The sequence below is a fragment of the Lactuca serriola genome, chromosome 1 (genome assembly GCF_051521515.1).
Source record: "Lactuca serriola cultivar US96UC23 chromosome 1, Lser_US96UC23_V15, whole genome shotgun sequence".
NCBI lineage: Eukaryota > Viridiplantae > Streptophyta > Magnoliopsida > Asterales > Asteraceae > Lactuca > Lactuca serriola.
The window spans coordinates 72,521,718-72,549,036 of NC_136408.1; the positions used below are offsets into that span (position 1 = coordinate 72,521,718).

The 27,319-nt window shown below is 34.3% G+C and overlaps 2 protein-coding genes across 2 annotated transcripts; both read right to left on the minus strand.

Annotated features, from left to right (window-relative positions):
- Positions 1-1,257: 1,257 nt before the first annotated feature.
- LOC145092129 (small ribosomal subunit protein eS17-like) lies at positions 1,258-1,952 on the minus strand. Its single transcript, XM_079030035.1, has one exon. The coding sequence runs from the start codon at positions 1,846-1,848 to the stop codon at positions 1,399-1,401; it is 450 nt and encodes a 149-aa protein (XP_078886161.1). The 5' UTR covers positions 1,849-1,952; the 3' UTR covers positions 1,258-1,398.
- A 24,034-nt stretch (positions 1,953-25,986) lies between these two features.
- Positions 25,987-27,118, minus strand: LOC145092135 (secoisolariciresinol dehydrogenase-like). Its single transcript, XM_079030046.1, has 2 exons — positions 26,966-27,118; positions 25,987-26,871 (listed from the first exon to the last, which is right to left on the minus strand). The coding sequence occupies exons 1-2, from the start codon at positions 26,983-26,985 to the stop codon at positions 26,076-26,078; spliced, it is 816 nt and encodes a 271-aa protein (XP_078886172.1). The 5' UTR covers positions 26,986-27,118; the 3' UTR covers positions 25,987-26,075.
- Between the last annotated feature and the right edge of the window lie 201 nt (positions 27,119-27,319).

The following is a 27,319-nucleotide window of genomic DNA, read 5'->3' on the forward strand; positions in this document are numbered from 1 at the left end:
CACACAAACATCCAATCATTAGGATATATGTATTGATTTTTAAACTTCTTTTTCCTTTTCTTTTATAAAAAACTTTTTTTATTTTTGCCGTTCAATAAGTTTGTTTCTAGATATTACGTCATTTAATATTCTACACTTTGAAAGACACTGAAAATACATTTTGAACAACCAAATTGAAAATATAACAACATAAATTATAATATTTTCCATCGCATATTGTATTCAAAGCAAGCTTCATTTGATTAATTGTGTTGGCCTTATTAATAACATTTTCTAGTGTCATAGAAAAGATTTATTCTTTATACTAAAGTGCTCATCAATCTAATTAAATTACCATATGATTGTTCGACATGTGCTTATGAAGGAAGGTCTGAAAACAAAGAGTTCGCTTTTTTCATAAACTATGTTTTTGTATCAATCAAATGAATGTAAACAAATGATAAATTGATAAAATGGAGCGTTCCAAACATTGACAGTTAATGACACTCTTACCAAAACAACTACCAAAGAAGGCTTGAAATAATCCGACTGCATCCTATTGTTGTGAGTGATGATACGTACAAAATATTTTTTAGCGATATAATTTATGTTTTATAAAATCATTTAAAATCTAAAATCTAAAATATAAATTGTTTTGTATGACTAAAAGAGTTTTTTTTAGAAATCATTACCCTATAGTTGGATCATGACTTATTTGACAAAATCTCAATTGCAAAGCATTCTTGATGAACTTAAGAACTCTTGGTGGCAGAAAAAGTTGAGGAAGAAATTTTATATAACTAATTGCATAGATAATTGACGTGTTCTATAACTATCATAAGTTCATAATGCCAAATTTGCCCAACATGACATCTTTCTGTTTGACATGAAGCCTAAGAAATTCATAACTTTAGTGTAAGTTATAATTAACCACACGTTAACAGCCTGGTTTAGTTTATTTTTAGTAATAAATTGCATTGGCCAAAACTCCAAATCACTTAAATTTTCCAAATGTGCAAGGTTTATTAAAGATACAAAGCTACAATTTTTTTTCACAAAGCTTTCAAAGATTTTGTTAATCTAACTATGTTAAATCTCAGGAATTCTGTGAACATTGTTACTTATGTTATTGTTAATGTTGTAAAACATTATTTCTATGGGTTTATTGTCAACTTTTGTAATAGATGTTATATTGAATGTTGGCTGATAACATTATAACAAGATAAAGCAAAACCATAGTTTCAAAACCCAAGCAAAATGGCTTAATGTAGAGCACAATTGAAAACTAAGATAGCATTTGACTAAACAAAAACATCGAAACGCATTATCTGAATAACAAAGTGCATAGATTTTGTCTTAAAACCATCACAAAACGTAATTCATATCAAGTACTCAAAATTAACCTACAAATTAAAAAACTCAGTACCTTCTCCCAGCTCCACCTCCATATCCACCACGACCACCACCATAGGCCCCTGGTATCGATGCGGAAACCAACGGAGTGTCCTCCTTGAGGACAATTCCAGGAAGCTCGCTCATTCCAAGAGATGCAAGCAAGTCAATAGTCTCCTTGTCGACCTCGATGCGATCTGTTTTAATGGCGGATTCATCGGGGACAAAGTCCATACGGCGTTCTCTCTCTTCCTCTTGTAGCTTGAGCGAGATGCCTCTGACGGGTCCCTTTTGGATACGCTTCATCAGGTGAGTGGAGAATCCGGCGATCTTGTTGCGGAGGCGCTTAGATGGGATGATGGCAACTTCTTCAAGGATTTTCTTGTTGGTGTGGAAATCGAGTGTCATTTTGGAGTAGTAACGCTCGATTACCAGGCGAGATGATTTCTTGACGGTTTTGGTACGAACACGACCCATTTTTCAGGAGGGAGGGAGGGAGGCGCAGACGAGAATGCGACGGCGGCCGGTAGGCAGAAGAGAGTTTGCTCAGATTGACGCAAGGAAGAAAGATTAGGGTTTCGGGATTGAGCACAAGACTTTATAAATTATATGACTGTAATTTTGGGCCTAGTGGGCTAAATTTGGGCTCACATTGGACAGCAAATATTCATTTTTGCGGTTTTGTTAGGATGCTATTTTTTGTCAATGTGTCAATGTAGTTTTTTTAGTAAGGAGAATTTCATTTATATCCTTACAAACTTTAGATATTACTTTTATATCCTTACAAATAATACCATTACACATATGTCCTTCTCAAACTATAAAACTCATATTTATATCCAAACTTATAATTTAATTTGGATTATATAAATTAATATTAAGAACTTATCTAAAATTCAAAATTTTCATACAAGTTTACCAAAATGCCCTTCCCAAATTAAAGATTAGCCAATACCCACATCCTCTTCCCCTTCGTCTCCTTGCACCCAAACCGTTGCCGGAAGTATAGGTTCCTCAAACCTGCAACAACCAAAATGAATTGATGATTCTTAATAGCACAAAGTGCCGTTGCACATGTCAAACTCACCAATCACTAACGTGGCCTTGTATATGGCCTCAATTCTTTATTAAAGTAAACAATTTTTCTAAATACGTACTCGTTGTTGACTTACGATTACATAAGCAAGAAACTGGACCATGTATATTCCAACTTACAAACATAAATTAAACAAACTTGTACGTCGATAATGCACAAATTTATTTGTGTAAGCATGAAACATCAAGATATTAAATCATAATTTATTTTTCCATGGCAAACTATAGAACACAAAAAAGAAACAAAAAAACCATCCCTAACGATACGTAGAAATACCTAATATTATATTTATAATTTAATATTGAAAAGGGTATTTTGGTAAAGTCTTATGGAATTTTTGAAGTTTAGATAAGTTTTTTAATATTAAATTGATATAATCCAAATTAAATTATGAATTTGGATATAAATGTGAGTTTTATAGTTTCATAAGGATATATATGTAATTTTTAAGTTTGTAAAGATATTGAAGTAATATTTAAAGTTTGTAAGGATATAGAGGAAATTTTCCCTTTTTAGTATGTCTATTTTTCCAGTTTAACATCGGTCATTCTTTCTTCTTTGATTTTATTTCGGTTTTGATCTCCAATAGACTTAAAATAATTAAAGTTCTATTTTATTTTATTCATTATTTGTAGTTTTATAAAATTGGATGGGTTTCACCAGCCCACTGATTTATCCTCACATCAATATCTTAGATCATTTCCATCATCAAGTTTTTTAGTATTTACTTTCTTATAATTTGACTTTTTATATGAAAAAATCTCAAATTTATGTAATGTTTGTCAAGTTGAAGAACATATTAGATTATCATTAAATTATCAAAATTGGTTGTATTTATTCCCTTTCAAATTATACATTTTCATGTTTCGACCTTACCAAGTTATCACTACCAAGTGTTAATGGTATAAAAAATTATGTCTTGTTTGTTGTTTAATAGTCGTACTTCCTTTGGGATTATCCCCAATGAAGTATTTCATGTTTTCAAAATTTCTTCATTTTTGCATTTATTTCAAAACCTAATTCCAAATTAAAGTTTGAAATTTTCGATGTGATAATGATCGTGAGTATGATAATGTTCAGTTTCATTATATATGGCGGCTCGTCAGAAATCAGTTTTCCAATGTTTACATGCACCACATGCTCATGATTTGCTTCTAGCTATCCCTATATATAGGTTTGGCCAACATATGTCTCCGGTGGAGTATCATACCATCCTCAAATATCGACTCATGATTCCAATATTCCTAGCTGATGGGATATGTCTGGTGTGCTGCAAGACATGTTTGGACTCTTTCAGCGAGCATGCAGTTCATTGCAAAGAACTCCCAGGGTTCAGATACAGGCATAATATGGTTAGGGATGTTTTGGTTGACATATGTAAGCGTGTCGGCGTTTCCGCTAAGAAAGAGGCCTCTGTGAATTTCCTGACTGACCCGACAGAAGGAAGGTCAACCCTTAGGTCGGCTGACGTTTTGATTTTGGATGGGTTGGAGGGAAACATGCATGTGTGGACCTTACAGGGGTATCTCCTCTCATAAGCTTCAGGATCGGGGGTTTCACAGCGGGACAGGCTGCATTAAAAGCTGCTATATGCAAGGTCACCAAACATGAGAAACCGTACATGGAAAATCAGCACGTGTTCATACCATTTGCATTTGATACGTTTGGTTTCCATGCGTCGGATGCGGTGGAGTGTAACACCCGAAATCATAAAGGCCAAGAAAGGAAATGTAACATCCCAAGTTAGAATCATGAGTTCAGGGGGTAAAGTGTAAATAAAGAAGGGGACTCGACGAGTAGGTATGCCGACTCGCCGTGTCGGAGCGGGATTTTGGTCGCGAGTTAAGTGACCAACTCGTCGAGTCGGTAGTTGGACTCCATGAGTTGGTGCTGAAGAGAGAAAAACCCTAATCACGGGGTTGTGCCCTATATAAAGAATGTTATGTTCCTCCTTCAGCCTCTTTACTTTCCCTTTGAGTTCCAGAAACCCCAAAATTCGTGTGAGGCTTCATTGTTGAGGAGATTGGTGGCTTAGAAGAGGAAATTAGTGGAAGGAGCTTGAGAAATTGGAAGTTAGCATCAAAGGCTTGTATATATCTATGATCTACATCAGTTTTGGGCACATCTCTGAGGTAAGGAGCCTTATCTTAAGTTATTTCCTTTTTGGTTTATCCTTGGTGGTTATTTTGGGAGTCCCTTAGCATGTTTTGAGACCTATCTCGGATTTGGGAGTTAGATCTGGGGTTATTGCTCCAGATCTAGACTCATGATGGCTTAGAATGTCATAAAGCTTCAGTTCTTGGGTTGTTGGTAAAGCCCCTTTGTCTAAAACCCAAGCCATAGTGTGTTTTGGGCTTATATCTCCTTGGTACCACATAAAGTTTGCAACTTTACGTGAGGGATAGCTTGTAGAAGGGTAGATCTATGGATTGGAGCCCCTGTATGGCTTGAAAAGCCTCTGAATGGATTGAGAATTGGAGATACTCGACGAGTCACATGAGTGTACTCGACGAGTTGTATGAATATGTGCATGAACTCGGCGAGTTGGAAGAACAACTCGGTGAGTCTGTTGAAGATTGCCTTGGACTCGGCGAGTCTGGTCATGGAACCCTAACCTTTTTTGGTTAAGTTGTGAATCGGTGAGTTGAGGGACGATTCGGTGAGTTGAGCAGGACGGGACTCAAAGATTCTTGGACTCGACGAGTCAGCGGGTTGACTCGGCGAGTAGAGTCGGTCAGGAGGTTTGACTTTGACTTTGACCAAGAGTTGTCCATTCGACTTCTAGGGGTATTTTGGTAATTATTGGTATTTATTGAGTTCAGTTATTTGGTGTTGACCAGTGGAGGGGTTCGTGTCGGTGGTTGGAGCAGCGTGATCTTATTTCTTCAGCCGACAGTTGTAGGTGAGTCTTCTCACCTTACCAATGGGTCTAAGGCACCAAGGCCGGCCCATCTTATGTTGTGTGATATGATAGTTAGCTTTATGCGAGGTGGTATGCTGGTAATTATGTGATATACTAGTTGTCTTTGTGATACTTGCATTGAAGACCATGTGGGGTAGCCCATTGCACATTGGTATAAGACCCTGGGGTAGCCACGGCATCCTTACAGGTTTATGTATGTGTTATGTGTAGATATTTATGTGATGCATGATATGCTATTTAGTTATATATGGTATTTGCAGGGAAGACCCCGGGGGAAGCCCGTGGCATTGGATGTAAAACCATGTGGGGTAGTCCATGACAGTCCTAGGTAAAGATCATGTGGGGTAGCCCATGGCATTGGATGTAAGACCATGTTGATGGGTTTTGGTCATAAGACATCCTATGTGCTCATACAAACCCTAATGTTTGGATCTAGGTTTCTCTATTATACATGCTTTGAATCCAAGACTATAAACCCTAATTCTAGCATATGGAAATCAATATTAACATATAATTAGGTTTAAGATATTACCTTGATTGTTATGTAGCAATAACAATCCCAATTCCTCCTTGAATTGACTTTGGAAGGCTTAGAGTCACAAGTGTCACTCCTCTAATGGCTCACAAACACCATAAGCAAGAGGATGAAGAGGAGAGAGGATGGAGGCTGCCCAAAATGTGTGAAAACCCTAGAAGGTTGCTTGTCCACGTTTTTGAGCCTTAAGGGTTCTATATATAGCGAGGCTATTAGGGTTATCTAACAAGGAAACCCTAATTTGGATGCTTAAGCCCTAAGCAACCCATGGAGCCCTTTCTTAAAGCCTTGGATGACTTCATATGGGCTTCCCCATTAGAATTCATCCACCTTATAGTAAAAGGCAATCCATGGCCCAAATTGCAATTATCTTATAATTACAATTCCAGTCCCTTAAGTTTAATTAATCTCTTTTAGTCACAAAACTAATTACCAATTAATTATTGACTAATATTAATTAAACAATATGATTTCTCCTTTAATATATTATTCTCATAATATATTAATAAATCATATTTAGTCCTTTCTCTCCATAATTCATCCTATCAAGTTGCTTCGGTGAAGGCAACCCAAAAGGACCATGCACCAACGGGTCAAGTACATACCAAAATAGTTATGGACTTAGACACTAATCCAACAGTCTCCCACTTGGATAAGTCTAATAACTATTTTGCGTATGACTTCGGATCCCGATCTGCAATCGTAGCTTTCCAAAGCCGCTGTCAACTCTGATCATATCAAATACGCGTGTCCTTAGATAAGGGATCATATATTCCTCCATTCTAGATATCATATGAGATATGATTTCAAATCATTCTCTTTGTACTACTTCTCGATTTCTGATTTATGACGACAGACTAATTGAACAAATCAAATTAGCCCTAGCCCGGCCGAGCATTTACGTTTGTCATCACTAAACCATCGAGGGGCCCAAAGATATCGCTTTTATCCTACTTTGAATAAAAGGAACGGATAAACTTTGATACAATGCTTGCTTGCACTCACCCACCGAATCACAACAATATGTTTTATAACACCAAGTTACTAGTGTATTTACATATTATCAATGTGCAACCGATTTGCAAGATACAACTCACACATCTCGGTTTCAAGAATATAAGATGTTATCGTCTCACCAATCACTCGTGATACAATTCATGGAGCGATCCAAGTGAGCGTGGGTTTAATCCAATGCTCAAATCTTATTCATAAGCACTCATGAACGTTGCAGCAAACATTTGCTTATGTCTAATACCTTATAGACAATCCACACACCAATTCATGACAGTCTTCATTCATATCTACTTCCAACATATGAACGACTGTGGCCCGTTTGAATAATTCGATTATTCTTAATAAACTCAATTATTCTGGAAGTCAAAACATGCAAATGTGAAACACAAGAATAATACTAATCCCATATGGCCTCAAACCTTTGAGTATAAATAAAACTCCTTTTATTTATCACCATATCGATTACTCATTATTTGTCGTTTCGGGTAATCAACTTCTTACTTGAATTCCAACACTTGTCCCATGCTCCTGGCATGCACACAATGTTTACCTATGGTTCTTACTTTGTGAAATAGATCACATTGAACGCATTTCCAATCCTTCTCATTTCACAACTCCAAATCCGTTTTCCACAAGTTAAAGAATATCAAATTCTTGTTACTTATAGAATATGCTAGATTCTAACACTTTATGCAACTATCCTTTCGTAATGTCATTGCACCAAAGTCACAAAGACTATTGCCAATGATATTACAAAGTCCTCTATCGGAGATTGTTACAAGACAATTCCTTAGATATGATGTCTCTCTCTCAAAGTACATTCCTTTGAACATCCTTTTGCATAAAAGTTTCTAATCTAGACATAGATTTTCAATATTTACTTCCTAATATGAACACGCTTCCATATTTTCCTCATGACAACTCATTCTTAATAGAATCTTTTCTATTTGTAATGATGTCGATATGATCCATCCAATATGGAAACATTTCCATATTTTCCAATACTATACTTCCAACTACTCACAAGCGACCAATCCTCGTCGAACTTTGAATTGTCCTTTGATAGTTGTTTAATTATTTTAGTCAAAACCGATTCTAGTCCCTTTTCCCTCTAAATGCGCTAGACATTTGGAAAATTTTTAGAATGGTCAAACATTAAAGCATTTGCAATCGATCCTATACCCGAAGCGTATGGGACACGACGCATAATGTTTTATTTGCTATGTTCTCAAAATTCGAATTGTGAAGAGGAATGTCGTAATCATAATCGAAATTTTAAGAACACACTATGTACCTTTGACTAAATTTATTAACATTTCTCAACCTAATCCTTTAGATTTGAAGTGAAGCATAATATTCTCTCCCTTAATTATAGCAAAACAACCTTTCAACTCTTACAACTTTGCAAAGTATGACTCTTGTTTTCTATAATTAATATTGCCAACTTTGCAATACGTGCCTTAATAATCATACAATCATAACATTTATGCTCCCACTATCATGATGATTATTATAAAACATAACACTTATGCTCCCACTAGCTTCGACATGTATTCATAAACATCTTGACTTTCAAAAATCAATATTTATTGAATTTTTTAAGTTCATGTTTCTAATACTTAATGCTTTGATAATCTTTTATCAAGGCTTTTTGAACTTATACACCTTTGTCTTCAATAGTTCATATGTGTGTCTAAACACTTAAGACTAATTGCCAAACCTCACAATTCAAATTATGGAAAGGGATACCGTAACCATAATTGAATTCGAGAATGCAATTTTACAATCACTATCTTCTTAAAATCTTTCTTAGTGAAAGCATTTCCTCACAATCATTTTCATGAAGGAGGAAATCTTATGACACTTAGATTTAAATGGCGTATGTGTTCCTATCCATGTGAATTTGTTAAAACAAAAGTTTACGACAAATTCAAACTCATATGGACAGAACTTTCTTAATCTTGATTTCTTGCCTTATGGTAGCACAGCTGCCCACCACGTCTTCCAAGTAGTTAAGCAGCTCACCCTTTCCTATCAATGTGCCTTTCATTGATTAAGGTGCTTTGCCTTTTATGAGAACTCATAGAACTCACATGCATAATTTACTCGATTGGATTGGCACAGAAACCAAATAATGTCATCACGATAGGTTGTAAACCTCAACTCGTGTGCTAGTGATGATCGATAAGGTTTATTTGATTTGTTCTTGAAACTTTTCAAGACTATAAAGACTCCCACTGACTCCTTGACATATATGATTCTCTTGTCAAAACATTTCTTGACAAACAAATATTCAAGAGTTAGTGTAGCTTTTATCAAAACTCTTCATAAATTGGTCCTAGTTGGTCTTTGTCTTATCTAAGACATCATAACTTACCACATTTAATGAATGTTTCAAACCTTCTTAATACTTTTCACTCAATGTCACAATCTTAACTCTAAGACTTGTTTTGGAACGAAGTATGATTGACTTCTTGATTTGACCATTTCTTCAATCTTTGATTCCTCTTCTTGGACATACAATTGTACCAAGACTTACTTAGAGGATCAATTAAGATATGGTTCTTAATCATTAAGACCTATCATAAAGCATAAAAGATACTCTCCCTTCTTCTTAGAATGGAGAAACTTTTATCTTTCTGCCTACTTGATTCTTGTTATTCGTTCTACTATTGATTTAAACTTTTTTTAATCAATTTAGAATTACACTTAATCTTGTAAGTATAATCATATTTACTAAACCTTTAGTAAATCATGACGAATATCTCGTTACTCTTGTGGTGGCCTTTGATCAACACACAACTTTGTGTACTCGATCTCCTAGTCCTTCACTTGACACTTTGTCATTGAATTAGTCTAATTTCCAAATACGAAATTTCTCATTCATCGTGCATCCACGTTGCATGATTCCAAGTTTCTGTCCAATTGAAACTTGGGCGATGAGAAACTCTCCCTATTTGGTAAATTCTCGACTTTCACATAACATAATAAGAACCAAATCCATTATTGCTAATAATAGAAACATTTTAACATCAATTTTTCATACACGCCATTGTAAGGATAAATAAATAAAATTTAAAATCAAAATTTATTTTATTGCGGAAAAAATTGTCCTTACAATGCAACTCATTGAAAAACTTATGCTAATACATCTTTCTTAGCAATCTAATTCTAACTCTAAGTAGTAGCTCAAGAATCTAATTTTCGAGAAATGCGATCGAAATCCATTCCTTCACGGTTAGATTCTGCTCACTTCTTCCCTTAAGCTTCCTTTCTTTTCTTCGATCCTACAAAACATGAATTGTAATCTTATCACATTATGTATTAAGAATCTAGAATAGAAGCTTAAAAGAGTTAGTTAATGGATTTTACCTATCTTAGAGCCATACGTTTTGACTCTCCCATCTCTTAGATCTCTTAGGTAAATGGGGCAGCTTTGTCTCCAATGCCCCTTCTCTTGGCAATAAAAGCAAATCGACTCTTTTGGAACAGGACATGGAACTATTTCAGACATCGCCTTTCTCTTATGATCAAACTTTTCGATCATAGCATGTCTTTCGTTGCCATTGTCTATATCCATAGAGGTCTCGAAGGCAGATTCACCAATCAACTTTGCTTTTCTATTGCGCCAAATCATTGCAGATTCAGCAACAATAAGCATATAGGTGAGATCTATAAGGGTCACGTCGTAGTTCATCATATAGTACTCTCTTACGAACTCACTATATGAGTTGGGAAGTGACTGAAGAACCCAATCAACAGCCATTTCCTCATAGACAACGGATCCCGACATTCTTAACCTATCAATGTGTGACTTCATCCCTAGGACGTGTGCACACACAGACTTTCCTTCTTTATGTTTACTTGCCAAAAGGGCTTGAGTGATCTTGAACTTTTCAAGCCTTTGAACTTGTGGGTTAGGGAGAATAATTGGAGGAGGAGGGGGAAGTGAAGAATGATTTCTTGTTCCTCGATCGAATCGTGGAATATCATCTTCATGTGGAAAGCTTGTTCCACGGGATTTGGGAAGACCATAGTTGTCGAACTTTGAAATCTACAAAACGGGAGAAAACGAATTCAAGTTAGTTGATAGATTGAGTCCTTAGTAAATCACTCAAATGAAATACTAAGGCTAGGACCCAACACAATATTCCACAACTCAGGAGAAGGATGTCGTAACCCTAATTGTAGAATATTTGAAGGTAAGTGAATGACGATTCACTAATTTCCACCACGAAAAACGAAAAAGAAATTTAAGTTTTAAATCAATGAAAACTCCTAGATCCTTTGAGATTCATTGAACTTTCAATGGCATGTTTAAATCTCGATATGCCCCTCTAGTTTGTGACTGGGATGCCGAGGATCACAAAGTGGGTGTGAATAACCATGCAAACTTACATGGTGCCCTCACATGTTACAGTCACCTATTCGATGTGCCGGTAAACCACACGCGCTCCACCGAACTATGACAAACATTGAGTCACCCTTTGCTACCTTTGCTTAGAACCATTTAGTGTGCCGGTAAACCACACACGCTCCACTAACGTCTTTGCAAGGGCACAAAGTGTAATTTCATGGAATTACATCAATTCACTTTTGCCTAAGTAACTAAGATTGGGAATTTTATGAAAACATTAAGTTACTTTTATACTTCATTATACTTATAATGGAAGGTTTTGTCCTATCCTACCCGTTCGGCTAACGACCCTCCACTAGTCAAGAGTGTGGTGGGTAAGAGTGGATACCCATTCAATCGTCATTTTATAGGCAATTTCCTTAAACACCCCTTATAGACTAGCTTCGTGAATGAGGCCTACTAACGGTAAGACTGACTTTTACTCGTACATATATATATATATATAATGTTATACCTTTAATGTTATATATATATATATATATATATATATATATATATATATATATATATATATATAGTATAGGGTGTATTTTATACTTTTAAAATACTAGGTGGTCTAATTTAACAATTATACCTTTAATTCAATTAAATTGTAAACCTAAACTTTTATGGATTTATTAAACTTCTTTTAATTATACACCTTAATTAATTAATAAAACCATAAGGGTGTGATTTGAACTTTTTCAAAACATACTAGAGTTTTAGAATTTAACATTCCTAATTAAACTTTTAATCAACTTTTAAATTTCAAAACTTGAGGGCAAGTTTTGAAAAATTTCAACACATTAGGGTTTAGAATTTAAATATACATCAAAATCAAACCATTTAATCAAAATTTAAATTCCAAAGGGCAAGTTTTGACACCTTTTTCAAAACATTAGGGTTTTAACTATTTAAATTTCAAAACAACAAAACTTTTGGGGTTCAAATTTAAATTATAAAACCTAAAGGGCAAAATATGAAACTTTTCATAACAACAAGGATCAAATAACAAATAATTCAAATTAACATTTAATCACATAATTATCCATATTTGATTTATTTAATGATTTCTTGCAAAACAATTTATCAATTTACTCAAAATAATTAATCAATTATCTTAAAAGGAAACAATTATCTTATTAATTGATAGATATCTTCAATTAGATCAAAAATATAGTCAAATATATCATATAATCGGATTAATATTAATCTAACATGATAAGGTAACTATCCATAAGCAAAAACAACAAGAAATCGCGAAATACCCTCCATCTGACGAGCTGACTCGGCGAGTCAGGCTTGGACTCGGCGAGTCTGCATGGACTCGGCGAGTTCAGCCATGGACTCGGCGAGTCCAGCCTCCAGATTCCAAAAAAAACGAATTTTCCAGTTACATCAAGCATCAATACAATTGAAACCAAGCTAGGCTCTGATACCACTGATGGGTTTTGGTCATAAGACATCTTATGTGCTCATACAAACCCTAATGCTTGGATCTAGGTTTCTCTATTGTACATGCTTTGAATCCAAGACTATAAACCCTAATTCTAGCATATGGAAATCAATATTAACATATAATTAGGTTTAAGATATTACCTTGATTGTTATGTAGCAATAACAATCCCAATTCCTCCTTGAATTGACTTTGGAATGCTTAGAGTCACAAGAGTCACAAACACCATAAGCAAGAGGATGAAGAGGAGAGAGGATGGAGGCTGCCCAAAACGTGTGAAAACCCTAGAAGGTTGCTTGTCCACGTTTTTGAGCCTTAAGGGTTCTATATATAGGGAGGCTATTAGGGTTATCTAACAAGGAAACCCTAATTTGGATGTTTAAGCCCTAAGCAACCCATGGAGCCCTTTCTTAAAGCTTTGGACGACTTCATATGGGCTTCCCCATTAGAATTCGTCCACCTTATAATAAAAGGCAATCCATGACCCAAATTGCAATTATTTTATAATTACAATTCCAGTCCCTTAAGTTTAATTAATCTCTTTTAGTCACAAAACTAATTACCAATTAATTATTGACTAATATTAATTAAACAATATGATTTCTCCTTTAATATATTATTCTCATAATATATTAATAAATCATATTTAATCCTTTCTCTCCATAATTCATCCTATCAAGTTGCTTCGGTGAAGGCAACCCAAAAGGACCATGCACCATCGGGTCAAGTACATACCAAAATAGTTATGGACTTAGACACTAATCCAACACATGTGGGGGAGCCCATGGCAGTCCTAGGTAAAGACCATGTGGGGTAGCCCATGACACTATTATAGGTTTTATGTATGCAGGGCTTATGTGATATATGGTAGCTTTTATAGCTAACAGTATATATGATATGTGTGTAGCTTTTTATAGCTAACAGGATATGTGATATGTGGTTTGTGTGAATGGTATGCTCTGGGAAACTCACTAAGCTTCGTGCTTACAGGTTTGTTTATGGTTTCAGGTATCATCATTTGGAAAGGAGGAGCTCGGGTTGATAGCAGTGCACACACCTATGATTTCCGCAATGAATGATTTTGGGATAAACTCTGATAAATGATTTGATTAACTATGATTTGATTGTTTGAATTAAATGGTATCAATGTTTTAGTTATATTAAAAATGAAATTTGTACCCCTGATTTTTGGGACGTTACATGGAGCTTCTTAGTAGAATATAACGGATCATGCATAACAATGTTATATCCCCTAGATCTATGGATGTAGTCTTCAAAAGAATTGGTTTTACCATACAAAAGGGCTTAGCGGCGCAACTTGTTGCCCGTTTGCCTTCGCATTCGTTGTATGATGATAACTAAAAACTATGTTTACATATTAATTTATTAATACAACAAAAAAAATTGTTTCTTATATATATATATATATATATATATATATATATATATATATATATATATATATATAATTTCAACTATTTTGAACAATAATATTCATGGACATCAACCCCACCTTCCACATTAATAGAATTAAATATAATTATTTATATTATTATTTTTATCAATTGTTATGATTGATTAATTTAAATTTTAGTTATGTAATTTTTTTCAAATTTCATTAATGATGTTTATTTAAAATACAATTTATTTGTAGCTAACATTATGTAATTTATAATTTGATGTTATTATCATTTAATATTATTGTTCATTAATTTTAAACAACTTAATATTATTAATAGGTTAAAGAATGTTTTTTAAAAAACACTTAATATTATTATTCAAATATGAAACATAGACTAAATAATAAAGTGATAAGATTAACAATTTGCATTTCAAAATAGACCTGCATGGATAATATGACATATCCATGATTTTTATAATTTAAGTTTATTATTTATAACTATTGTTCGTTAATTTTAAAACCAATTATTATTATTATTTATAACTATTGTTTGTTAATTTTAAAAACTAATTTATATTTAATTAAATATTATCCATAAAAAAAAACTAATTTATACAATATTTAATTAAATATTATCCATATCACTTTCCATAACATATGATCGATAACATGAATCTAATCTAATTTATATTAAAATTTCAACCACAACATACGATAATTGTCTTGAAAGAATAATTAAACCAAGAAAAATAAAATAAAAAAAGAATTAGTATATAACAAACATATAAATTAAAAACTTTAACATAATAAGATTGCTCGAAAAATGGTCCAAAACCCTCAAACCAACACAAAAACCTATAAAATTGTTTTCTTTGTGAATATTGTATGTGATTTGTATATGTGTGTCGACTTAAAGAGATTGACCTTTTATAGTAGACTATCCATTAATTGCTTATTAAACATATTATATAAGTTATAAAAACTTGGAATGATTAATCATTATTAAGAGACTTTTGAGTGGTATTCATTCAAATAGGATGTTTGAAATCTGCATGTCATGTTCTAAATTCATTATGACGTATGATTAATTATTTTGAAGTTGAAAAGGTATGAAATCCAAAATTTCATAAAACAAATTTTAGTGAAGTAATTAGTTTCAAACCGAAATTATAATTGTTATTGTATTTTTTTTGCTTATTTGCTAATTATTTTTTATAGTGTGAATCAAAATGAAAAAAAAATCAATAACTGTCGAATTTCTTGATAGAAAACATCTAGTTTTTGAACGACTCATTACTGTTGTATTTCAAAAGAGAGCTTGCGGAAAATATTACTTTAAAGACAATTGTGCAATACTTTAAAGTTGATGGGTTACAATTTACAATTGTTATTGTATTTATTTACTATTAGCTAATTATGTTATATGATGTGAATTAAAATGAAAAAATCAAGAATTGTCAAATTTCTTGATAGAAAACATGCAAGTTTTTGAAAGATTCGTTAATTTTGTATTTCAAAAGAGAACTTGCTGAAAATATTAATTTAATGACAATCGTACAATACTTTAATGTCGACAAATTCCATTTTAATAAGCGATGTTAGAATATTTCATATTAATTTTTTTTGTTTAATTTTTTTATATGATATAACTTGAATCAAATAAAACTTGTCTATAGGGTTTGTTTTAAAAATTCGGTTTTGCTCCCCTACCCGACTGCCCCATATTGCAACTTCTTGTGTTCTACCCTTGGTCTGAAAGATTACACGCGTTTAACAACTTGGAGGATTTTTAAGCCACTCCAAAGGCATGTTCGGAAAACTAGCTGGTAGCAGGTAGCGTTTACGTGAGATAATTTTTAGATTTTAAACGTTTTGTTTAAGCTAAATGTTAAAATCTTGTAGTGCCAAAAGTTTTTTATTCAAAACAGTGCGTTCCGTCAAACGCTAGAACCTAAAAACTTCTAAACGATCCACGTTGAACACACCTCAGAAAGATTGGATCTCCAATTTCTATTAAGAATTGAATAAAAAAACTGCATCACCACAGAATCCGAAATCTCCCCCTGTTTTTGGCTTCCACACTTGGAAAATGGTTCGATTCTTGAAGAACCAAACACCCCCAAAGCAAGTCTCAAGGATTTTTAAGCTTACTAATTACTTGCAATTCAACCATGACATCTTACTTTTCAACACTACAATTGTAAAATATTGATAAAACATATCTAACTATCCAAATGACTTGTTAGTTCGTTTAATATCCATAAAAAACCCTTTAATTACAATAGTCAATTGATAGGGGATTCTTAATATATTTCAATTAGAGATGACCAATCTCCTAAGAGTATAAGATGAAGAAGCATACTATTTGGAGAAAATTTCTAGATTTTGTTTCTTAATCTTCAAATGAATACGTATAAGGAATTAAATATACATGAAGCTACTAACTAGAAATAAGGAAACATGTGTGGACATTTGAAAATGGGTCCTGTTTAGATGTAACTAACTATCATGGGGATTAACTACTCATGACACCAAGTCTTCCATAATTCTTATAATGACCACGTGATAAACATGTGTTGAGCTTTAACCGAATACAAAAGATTTTATATCAATACTTATGGGTTCATATTGATACTCCGTCCCTCAAAAAATGCCCTTGTCCTCAAGGTCGAGCTCATGTTGTGAATTTATGCTCCATGATGGGTTGGTTTTCGATTGAAAGATTAGCAATTTGGGTGGGTTACATTGGTGATCCGGTTGGTATTTTGCTGGGCAATTGTAGCAAAGACCTTCAGCCCATCATTTTTTCATTTCGGTAGGGGCTTAACTACTTGATCGTAAGTGGTGAAGAAGATGGTGAAGGGGTAGTCAATAAGGGCGGTTTTGTTGGCGGTGGTTTGTGAGAACCATCGAATGACAGAAGTTGAGCATTTAGCTTGTTTTCATTGAGCTTCACAAGGCCGTAGGCTTGATGAAGGGTGGTGAGTTTGTGGAGTGTAATTTCGTTTTGAATGTCATCTCGAAGACCAGAAAAGAAACAATTAAGCAACAATTTTGGGGTGAGGCCGACAACGTAATTGCTAGTCTTCTCAAAATTGGCTTGGTAGGCAGAAATGGTGTGTAACACCCACAATTTTGGGATAGACGTTTATAGTATAATAGTAGTAGCTATAGAATTCATTGAACAATTAAAATCATTAATTAAAATAATTTTTCTTCATATGTGTTTTGAGATAATAAATAATTATCATATACTTATTAAGTGGACAAATATTGTGATTATATAATATTTATAGAAAACCTTAATATAAAAATTATCGTTAAGCGATAAAATAATATTAAAAAATAAAAGATTATTTATGATAAATAGTTTTAACGAAAACTGTAGTAGTCGTGGTAGAGATTTTGTGGATATAAAGAACGCCCAAATCTAACTTCGTAGAAGCAAGTGATGAATTATATATGTTTCATGTTCAAATTGATATGACAAGATGAGTCATAAAAGTGAACCGAAGATAGGATGTTTTTTAGCCTAAGTGGTATAAAGGAAAGTCGTAGTGCTCGTCAATAGGAACTCAACGATATAAGGAATGCCAAAATGTGACTTCTTATGATGAAGTTACGATTTTTCAAACTTGCGAGTGCGATACAGTAAAACTGTGTGCGACACAGAAATTAGAATCAAAATCGGTTGATTTTATCCAAAACAGTATAAATAAATTTGTAGTACTTTCAGTATGAATTAAATGATATAGAAAACGTTGAAAACGGAACTAGTATAAAGAAGTTATGATTTTCACAATGTTATTTACAGTCCAAGCCTTCTCAGACTGTAAAACGAAAAATAAATTGAAAATAGCCAACTGAGTATAAATGAAGTTGTAGTACTTGTCGATAGTTATGCTTGGATATAAAGACCATCGAACGAAGTCAATATGCGAAATTTATGAATTTTAGAAAATAATTAAAATTCGGACCACCGACGAGCGATACATGACATCACCCAATCACGGACACATGGCAAGATCAGGACCAGCCTGCCTGCCCACAGCTTGCGACCAGATGCTACATGTGGCATGTCCTACGCTTAGCATAACATTATCCCTACGCTCAACGTAGCCTCCCCTGGGAACCTATAAATAAATGGCGACTTTTACTCATTTTATTCACAATTTCGTATCTAAACTCTCCCGAAGTCTCGAGGCCCAGTTCTAGTACTTCTTACGTGTTAGTAGAGAAGCTATGGAGCGCCAGTGATCCCGATAAATGGAGCTTTCTGTCACACCCCAAAACCGGAACGGCGGAAACGTTTTGGGGCAGAGGACGTCATGTAATGTATCACAACAATGCAAAGTAGTAAACAATCAACAACATCATCCATTGCATTAATAGTATAATTTTAGTTACAAGGGTGTTCTTTCATAGTATAAGACAACAAAATGAACAATCAAAATAAAAGACGAGTCTGAACTGCTCCGTCTTCACAAAACCCGGTCGTCGTACCTGTCTATTTGTGACCTGAGAATACAAGTTATTTTGAAAGCGAGTATCAGTCAAAAAGCTAGTGAATTCATAAGTATTAATGTGTCTTTGATTAGTAAAACTTGTAATGAAAGTCTTGACATTGTTTTGAAAGAAAGTTCGTACAAGTGTGGAAATGTTTGTAAGTAAAGGAAAGCGTTTGAAAAACCCTAGAAATCCCTATGATTCCTATTAGTATAGATGAAATCTTCTACCAAGACCTAACTGTTTTGAAAGTAACAAAGATGGTTTTTCCCTTGTATGACTACTATTAACAATATATATATATATATATATATATATATATATATATATAGTCTACCTCATCATTTATATGAATGTATCACAAAATAAAAGTAATAGGAAAAATATAGCCATGTAAGTGTTTATCCTATTGTAGTAGGATCAACCAGACATCGCGACTACCGAAATAGTAATAACCTTGGACGTCCGTAGATGTTCATTTTCCTCTATAGCTAACAGCAGAGCGTAGGAATGGTTAGTCCCGTAAAGGTACCCTAATATAAGTATTAACCGTAGGCATCTGTAGATGTTCATTACCTCTGTTGCTAAGAGTTGGGTGTCGGAATGGTTAGTCCCGTCTAGTAAGTAAGTAGTCTTCTCACAAGACCCGCTGTAAGTAAGTAATAATATGATTGGTAGTCCCTATTCTACATTTGGAACTAAAGGTGACTTCCGCAACGAATCGCTAGGTCGAAATCCATATTTATTACCAAATCATATATAAGCCCAAACTATACCTATAATAGCTTACTAGGGATATATGAACACATACCTTTGCTACCCAAAGGTACTGAACTGACTGACTAGAACTATTATGTACGTATATGTACACATGATATATAACTAATATTTAGACGACTTTCGGACGGATACCCGATACCCTACCAGACCACATCCCAACGAGGAAAAGGAAATAAAGCAGTTAGCCTTCCTAAGTCCTTTAAACATTACTTATATAGATATACAGATACAGGCATGCTTCTAACAAAGTATCTATGTAAAGGTATCCAAGTAAGTGTATCCATGTAAGTGTACTCAAGTAAGTGTATCCATGTAAGTGTACTCAAGTAAGTGTATCCATGTAAGTGTATTCAAGTAAGTGTATCCCTTCATATATCATTTAGTATAGAATCATGAATGAACTGACTCTGGTGTATTCCTTGTACTTGGAATGGTAAGTAGTATCTCCTAACTATACCTATAATAGTTACTAGTAAGGTACAAGTATACTGAAGGTATACCTTTGCTAGCCAAAGGTACTTAACTGACTGAGGGTACTTTTATGTCTATATATGTATACATGATATATAACCAATAGTTGAATGAAATTCGAACGGATACTCGATACCCTACCAGACCACATCCCAACGAGGAAAAGGAAATAAAGCGGGTTAGCCTTCCTAAGTCCTTCAAGCATTACTTATATAACTATACATATATAGGCATGCATTTGATAATATAAAAGCATAAAAGGAGTTTTATAAAGCCTTTGAAAAAGATTAATATCTAAGAAAAGTTCGACTTGATGTCGGTTTATAAAGCGGATTGATAAAGAGTTTTGAACATATAAAACCTTTAATGAAACATTTGAAGAAATCTGTTTGGTAAACCAACTAACGTATAGTAAATCTAATTGCATGTTAGTTATTAATCACATGTGATTGATATAATAACTAGCATGATTCAACCTGTATCCCCCATAAACTATTTAAAATCATTTAGAAACATTTAAAAGGTTAATTCAAGGGGTATGAACTCACCTGTAGCAATTGGTTTGGATGAACTGAAGATGTAGGATTGCTAGGTGTCAAGTGAAGTCTTGAACACACTCTATGATCCTAGTTATTATATAATAGGCATATATGTAATCTAATTAGTCAATTAATAACTAATTAATCAAGTTAAGACACTCTAGGACATGGGAACACTTTGTTTCAAGTGTTAAAGATCACAAGGGTTGCAACCAAGTGTTGTAGGGCATGGCTAGTGAGTGTAGGGTTCAAGGAAAACTCCCTAAGGGAGTTTACGATTTTGTGGTCACAACTAAAAGAGTTTACGTTCGTAAACCCTTGAGTTTACGACCATAAGCTTCTACTCTTTTGACCATTTGTTGGTTTGAAGTCTAAAAAGTCCTTAGAAGCTTTTCTACTTGAAGTATAAGCATATGGAAGAAGTTAGGGCACCAATTCACTCCTAATTGGAGTTTACGGTCCCTAAACCATTTTCCTTTGAGTTTACTACCATAAACTCATAAGGTTTATGGTATTTTGGGGGTTTTCAAGTCCTTAGCTCAACAAAGAATGGATCCATGCTAGCTTCTAAGGCATAGGAAGGAATATGGGCCATTTATACTTACTTTGGGGTGTTTACGGTTTTGGGAGCTCCCCAAACCGTAAACACATATAAAATAGGGATTTTTGTGTCTTTTTATGTGTTAAACACATCAAGGAAGGATCTAGGCATGTCCCTAAGGCATTGTGAAGGACTAAGGCACCCTTTGGCACCTTTACTTGGTGTTTACGATTCAAGGACTTCTTGAACCATGAACACCTTGTTCTTGGTGTTCTTGGGACATTTTCTTGATGTTTAGAAAGGTAATAAGCTGTACAATACACTAGGGTAGAAGCACTTACTAGTTAGAAGCTTGAAAAGGTGCTAAGGACCTAAGAACACTAGTGTGTGTTCTTGGTGTTTTGGAAATCTAAACAAAACAAGAAATTTGATGGATGAAAAGATGTATAATCACTAGTTGTTATGATAGAACAACAAATCAAGCCAAGAAGTACTTACGTTTTTGGGAAATCGGGTGAAAGACGGGATGGTAGTTGAGAGTGTTTGGAGTTTGCTCTTGAGATTGCAAGTAAGAAGTGGGGTGCTTTGGGGAGTAAACTCATGCTTAAGGCATGAGTTTACGGTTTTGGAAGAATTTACGGCCCAAACATAAAAGTTTGGCCGTGAATTTCTTAACTACGTGGTACTTGCGGTTTTGGAATTTCAAGACTCGAGACGGCACTTCCTTTCACCCGTTCGTTTAAAGAATTATTATTATTATTATCAAACGAACGTTATATTTACTTTTAAATAAATAAAAATGAACTTGACTTATAATTTGAAGTGATTGACTTTAGGGTTTGACCGAACGAAAATTTCGAGTTGTCACACTTTCGGTTTTGAAGCTCTGTCTGCGTAATGTTCGATTTTTTGTCAATCAACTTGTAAGTTGAGTTATGTTTCATGTGATTTAAGTATAACTTATATTTATGTTTATAATCGTTATTATGAACTTTGAAATAAGATTTATCGGTAATACCCGTCATTATACTGACCGATATACTTACGAGAATGATGACAAAGTAAGATTAGTAAGGTGTTTAAAGTAGATTTTACAAACAATATATCTTTATATGTCAAACGAATCCTACTCCTGATACGATCTTACATGGTTGTTTCCATGATTCAAATTCTTGTTCATTGATAGTTTTCTATCGTTTTTTTTATTACTGATTTGTTTGTTGTCTTGATAACCAAATGATTTTTTTTTTTAATTTTGGTGTTAATCAAGTTATATTACAGAGTCAACAATGTTGTGATCAACATTGTTGAGGTTTGTGGACCTCATTTTATGGGACTGTAGAATAACTATGTTTTCTATTTTCCCAAAGTGTTTTGTAACATAACCTTGTTTGGTTTATTTTTCGTTGGTTATAATTTCTATGTTTTCTGGTTTAATAAGAAGGTTTTAATAATCTAATGGTTGGTAAATTTTTTCCTTAGGTTTATTGGATATGGTTTATAATAAAGATGATTGTTTGATTATAGAATTTATAATTTTAGATTCATGTTGATTTTTTTTTTGTTTTAACCTTGTAGCGTGCTTCCTGATTGTGAAGTTTCAATATTTTTCTGTTTTTCAGGATATTAGTCAATAATGTTTTCATATGGTTGTTGACTGATATGGTTCCATGTGAGATTAAATATGGTGGAATTTTTTAATGTTCTTAATAATATAAAGGATTGAAAGTCATGTTTTAAAAAAAATACAAAGGTTGTTGCTTTGGTATTCAAGTGGTACATGTTAGGAGTGTAAATCAAGTTTTGAATGAGTCATTCGGAACATATCAGGAACATATAGTATAAATCACATTGTGAAAGAATGTGTTTTGTTTTAGAAATTTTTCAAGTTAGGATTAAGGGGAGGGGGCGGAGGGCAGGGGCGGAACCAGGAATATTCGTAAGGGGTAGCCCAAATTTTTTCTTTCGCCCCTGCAAGGAATTGAACTTCAGAACATCTGATAAATTAAAAAGACTTTCATTGACAAACCTTGCATTACTTTTTTGTGATATAATATTCCAAAAAAATGTTTGTTTTCTAAACTCATGATAAATGTTCTTTTGAGTATTGCATAACTGATATGGTAAGGACTCAATCCCAGGTTATGAATATGTCCAAACCAGACCGGAACCGGAGATAAAAGAAAAAGACAATGGAAGATATACATTTTTTTTGTGAAAAATCATCTTATGGAATGGTTGTATCTTAGACTCTTAGTTTAAGTATTATGTATTGTGTATCTAATTAAATTCTAAGAGAATGTAAATGGACTGTGGCACTTTTGAGATAAAACCAAGTTGATAGTTAACCTACAAGCTACAACAGAACACCATATTGTATTGCAAGACAAAATCAAGTCAAGAGTAGAGAAACAAAATCATCTACCAATGTCAAGTTTATAACCATATTTTGTGCAAAACATTCAAATGTATAATATGAAATCAAATAAAGCAAAATTACAAGAAACAAAAATCAAAAGATAGAATGTGACTTGAGCATTTATGCAAACACCTTGTGTGCATATCAATGGTTTTACTAGTATTTAATTATGTAATTTTGTATGAAAGGGGAAAAGAAAGTAAGAGCACAATATACCAACATTACATATAGATTATATGATTGATGTGTACCTTATTTATGAGTTTTCACTATCATTTATGAACCTGTTAGCATCAGGAGTTTCAGATCATACTGGTAACTGGCTATCAACCAACCTCCTGTTCGCCGGGTGAGAATAGCCACCATAACCCACTAAAACCATCACCGATTCGATGCACTATAATCACACCTGTAAATCAGAAAAAATAAGAAGATATATCCTCGTTTTCTATGTGAATCCCATCAAACCCACGCACCCTTCTCCATCTCGCTCATCAAACCTGCAAGTCGATTAAAGGGAAATAGGTTGAACCTCATGTTCTTTTGTGCGATTAAAGGGAAAACGAGAGAGACAACTGGTGAAATTTGAATCAGAACAGAAAGAAGTCAGATGAGAGATTAATCGATTGGAAGAGAAGGAATGGGGCTTGAAGAATAAGACGACAAAAGTGTGCATATCTCGGATGATTTTGAGGGGTATCTTGGGCTACCCCGGGATCCAATGTGGATCCGCCACTGGGAGGGGGGGGGGGTTGAGAAATATTGTTATTTCTTAATATTATTAAATCTTAACTTGAAAAGGAAAAAAAGTCTTGATCTAACTTGGCATGGTTAGTGCAAGTTTAAAGTGCAAAATGTTATTGAAATAATGGTTGTTGAGTATTTGATCGATATTGAAGGATTGTGATGCAATATACAAAAGATAGAGGTTATGGGAGCTAACGTATGAAGTTGTTAGACAAATTGAACAAGTCTAATAATCAGAGGAGTTATATCGTAATATTTAGAGTTAAATTGATGCAGATGAGTTAGGGTTTAAAGATATAACCACACTCTTTGTGAAGAAATATTATTCAGTTCAACTACTATACACAAAAATCGTCTCCTCTCATATTTTTCTCTATGTATTGTTGTAATCTTTAAGGTTTTCATATATTCGGTTGTTCTTAGTTTCAGATTAAGTGATTAGAAATTTAGAATAGTATTGAGAGTAGTTTAGGTGGTTTGTAGTGAGGATTTTTCTTGTAAAAGTATTTGAAAACAATCTGATTCTTTGATTCAATAAGAATTGACTATATTAATTGGTATTTTCCCGTATGTGAATCCCATTAGAAGAACCGTATAAATAAAGTACAAAGTACATGGGCCTAACTACAATGGGCTAGTATAAAAGAATGCTATGATAAATATAATACACAAAGGCCTATATCTGCTAACATCCCCTAGCAGTTTTATCGAGAGGAGAATTCCGAACATTTAAACTGTTCTTAAATTCGTTGAATAGAGTCATTGCGAGACTTTTAGTAAAGATGTCAGCATACTAAGCAGAGGAGGGCACGTGAAACACTCGAACAATGCCTCTAGCAACCAGATCACAAACAAAATGTATGTCAATCTCTATGTGTTTAGTGCGTTGGTGTTGAACTGGGTTCGAGGTCATGTAAACAGAGCTAATATTGTCACAGTAGACAATCATGGCTTTGGTGGGAGGACACCGAAGCTCACGAAGCAAGTTAGAAACCCAACATGTCTCAGCAACAGTGTTGGCGACGCCGCAATACTAAGAAAGACACAATATCCGGAGGTCGAGCGACGAGAAACCAGGCATCCGCCCCAGTCAGCGTCTGAATAAGAACGGAGATCAGATGACGGGGAAACATATAGTTGCTGACCCTGATCAAGTGTCCCTCGGATGTAGAGAAGAATACGCTTGAGTGCGTGAAGATGGGGCTCCCGTGGATCATGCGTGAACAAACATATCTTCTTTACTGCGAAGGCAATGTCCGGTCTAGTAAACATGAGGTACTGAAGAGCCCCGACCAGATTACGAAAAAGAGATGGATCCAGAATAAGGGGAACGTAGGTCTTGATATTAGTGATGCCAAACGCTTTGTAAGTGGGTTTAGAAGAAGAGATCCCTTCGCCAGTCATGGTAAAAGAGATAGAACAGAAAGAAGAATAGAAGGAAGAACAGAGGAAGAGAGAGGTGAGATCGGCTAGGGTTTACAGCTCTAATACCATTTTAATTGGTATTTTCCCATATGTGAATCTCATTAGAAGAATGTATAAATAAAGTACAAAGTACATGGGCCTAACTACAATGGGCTAGTATAAAAGAATGCTATCATAAATATAATACACGAAGGCTTATATCCGCTAACAGACTATGTTGGGAATAAGCTATTGAGTTTCTTCGCCATACTTATGGGTTGGTATCAATTCTTCTCATTTTTCTGCACTCAAACCCCTAACTTGGGTGAGAGTTGTCGCACTGTTTGTCATCAGTCATCACAGGCACCTCAATTTGGTGGGACCAATACACAAAAGAAAATTGAAAGTAGACACAAAAACAACATTAAGCATTAATCCACCACTCTCAACATAAATGTATGTAAATCACCTCAATTTATAAAGGGTTCTCTGGATATTGAAACATATTGAATGATGGGTTAACAATGCTAAATCCACCATCAATAAACAAATTATGTCCACTAATATACTTAGCCTCATCACTCGCCAAAAAAACAGCAGCTTTAGCAACATCATCTGTTGTAAGTGTCACACCCTTAAGGTTTGCAACTGAGTTTACCTTGTTCTTGAAATCCTCCCCTTTAAGACCCGTGAAACCTGTGGCTTGTGGTGTATCTATTGCGTAAGGTGAAAGACAATTGACTCGAATACCAAATTGTCCAAGCTCAACTGCAAGATTCTTGGTTAAACCAGCTACAGCATGCTTTGAACAAGTGTAAGCATGTGGGCACAAGCCACCGATATTTGACACAACACTAGCTGTTGATATTATTGACCCAGCTCGTGTTGGAACCATAACCCTAGCTGCATGTTTCATGCTTAGAAAGACACCTGTGACGTTGACACTAAGCACACGTTCAAAATCCGATTTTTCATTATCGATGATGTGATCCTTGTTAGGATCGATTATTCCTGCATTACAAAACATGATATCAAGTTTTCCATATGTGGCGATTGCTATATCTACAGCTTTTCTGACATCTTCTTCGTTGGTTACATCACAATGGATATATATCGAGTTTGATGATCCTATGGCCTCACAAACCGCTTGACCAAGTTGGTCTTGAATGTCTGCGATGACGATTTTTGCACCATGTTCAGCAAAGAGCTTTGCAGCACATTCCCCAATACCGCTTGCTGCTCCAGTTATCAAGGCTACCTTCCCTTCTAACCTATGTATACTTTGTATAAGTTAATTATTTACAATAATAAAAAAAAGATAACCGAAAAACTCAAGTGTAACTAGAGATGATAATGATAATTAACCTTCTTGTAGTGGTTGCCATTGGCTTTAATTAATTTGGAAACCCAAGGGATTGTTGTATGAACAAATGGAAAGTAAGGAGATTTACATGCATACATACAAAGAGCTATATTTATACAATTAGAAGGATTCTTATGGCGCCACTGTCTCGCATGTACATCAATCAGTACATGAATCTTCCTTTTTCTAGTGGTTGTAATTCGCTTTAGGTGAAGACAAGGGACATAATTAGTGGCTATAAATGGATATGGGAGTAACGATAAAATTTACATGAGGATATGTGTGGCCGAACTTCACATATAGAAAAATCCAAGATTGCGACCGGCTAAGGTTGAATTGATTTATGAGTAAAATAA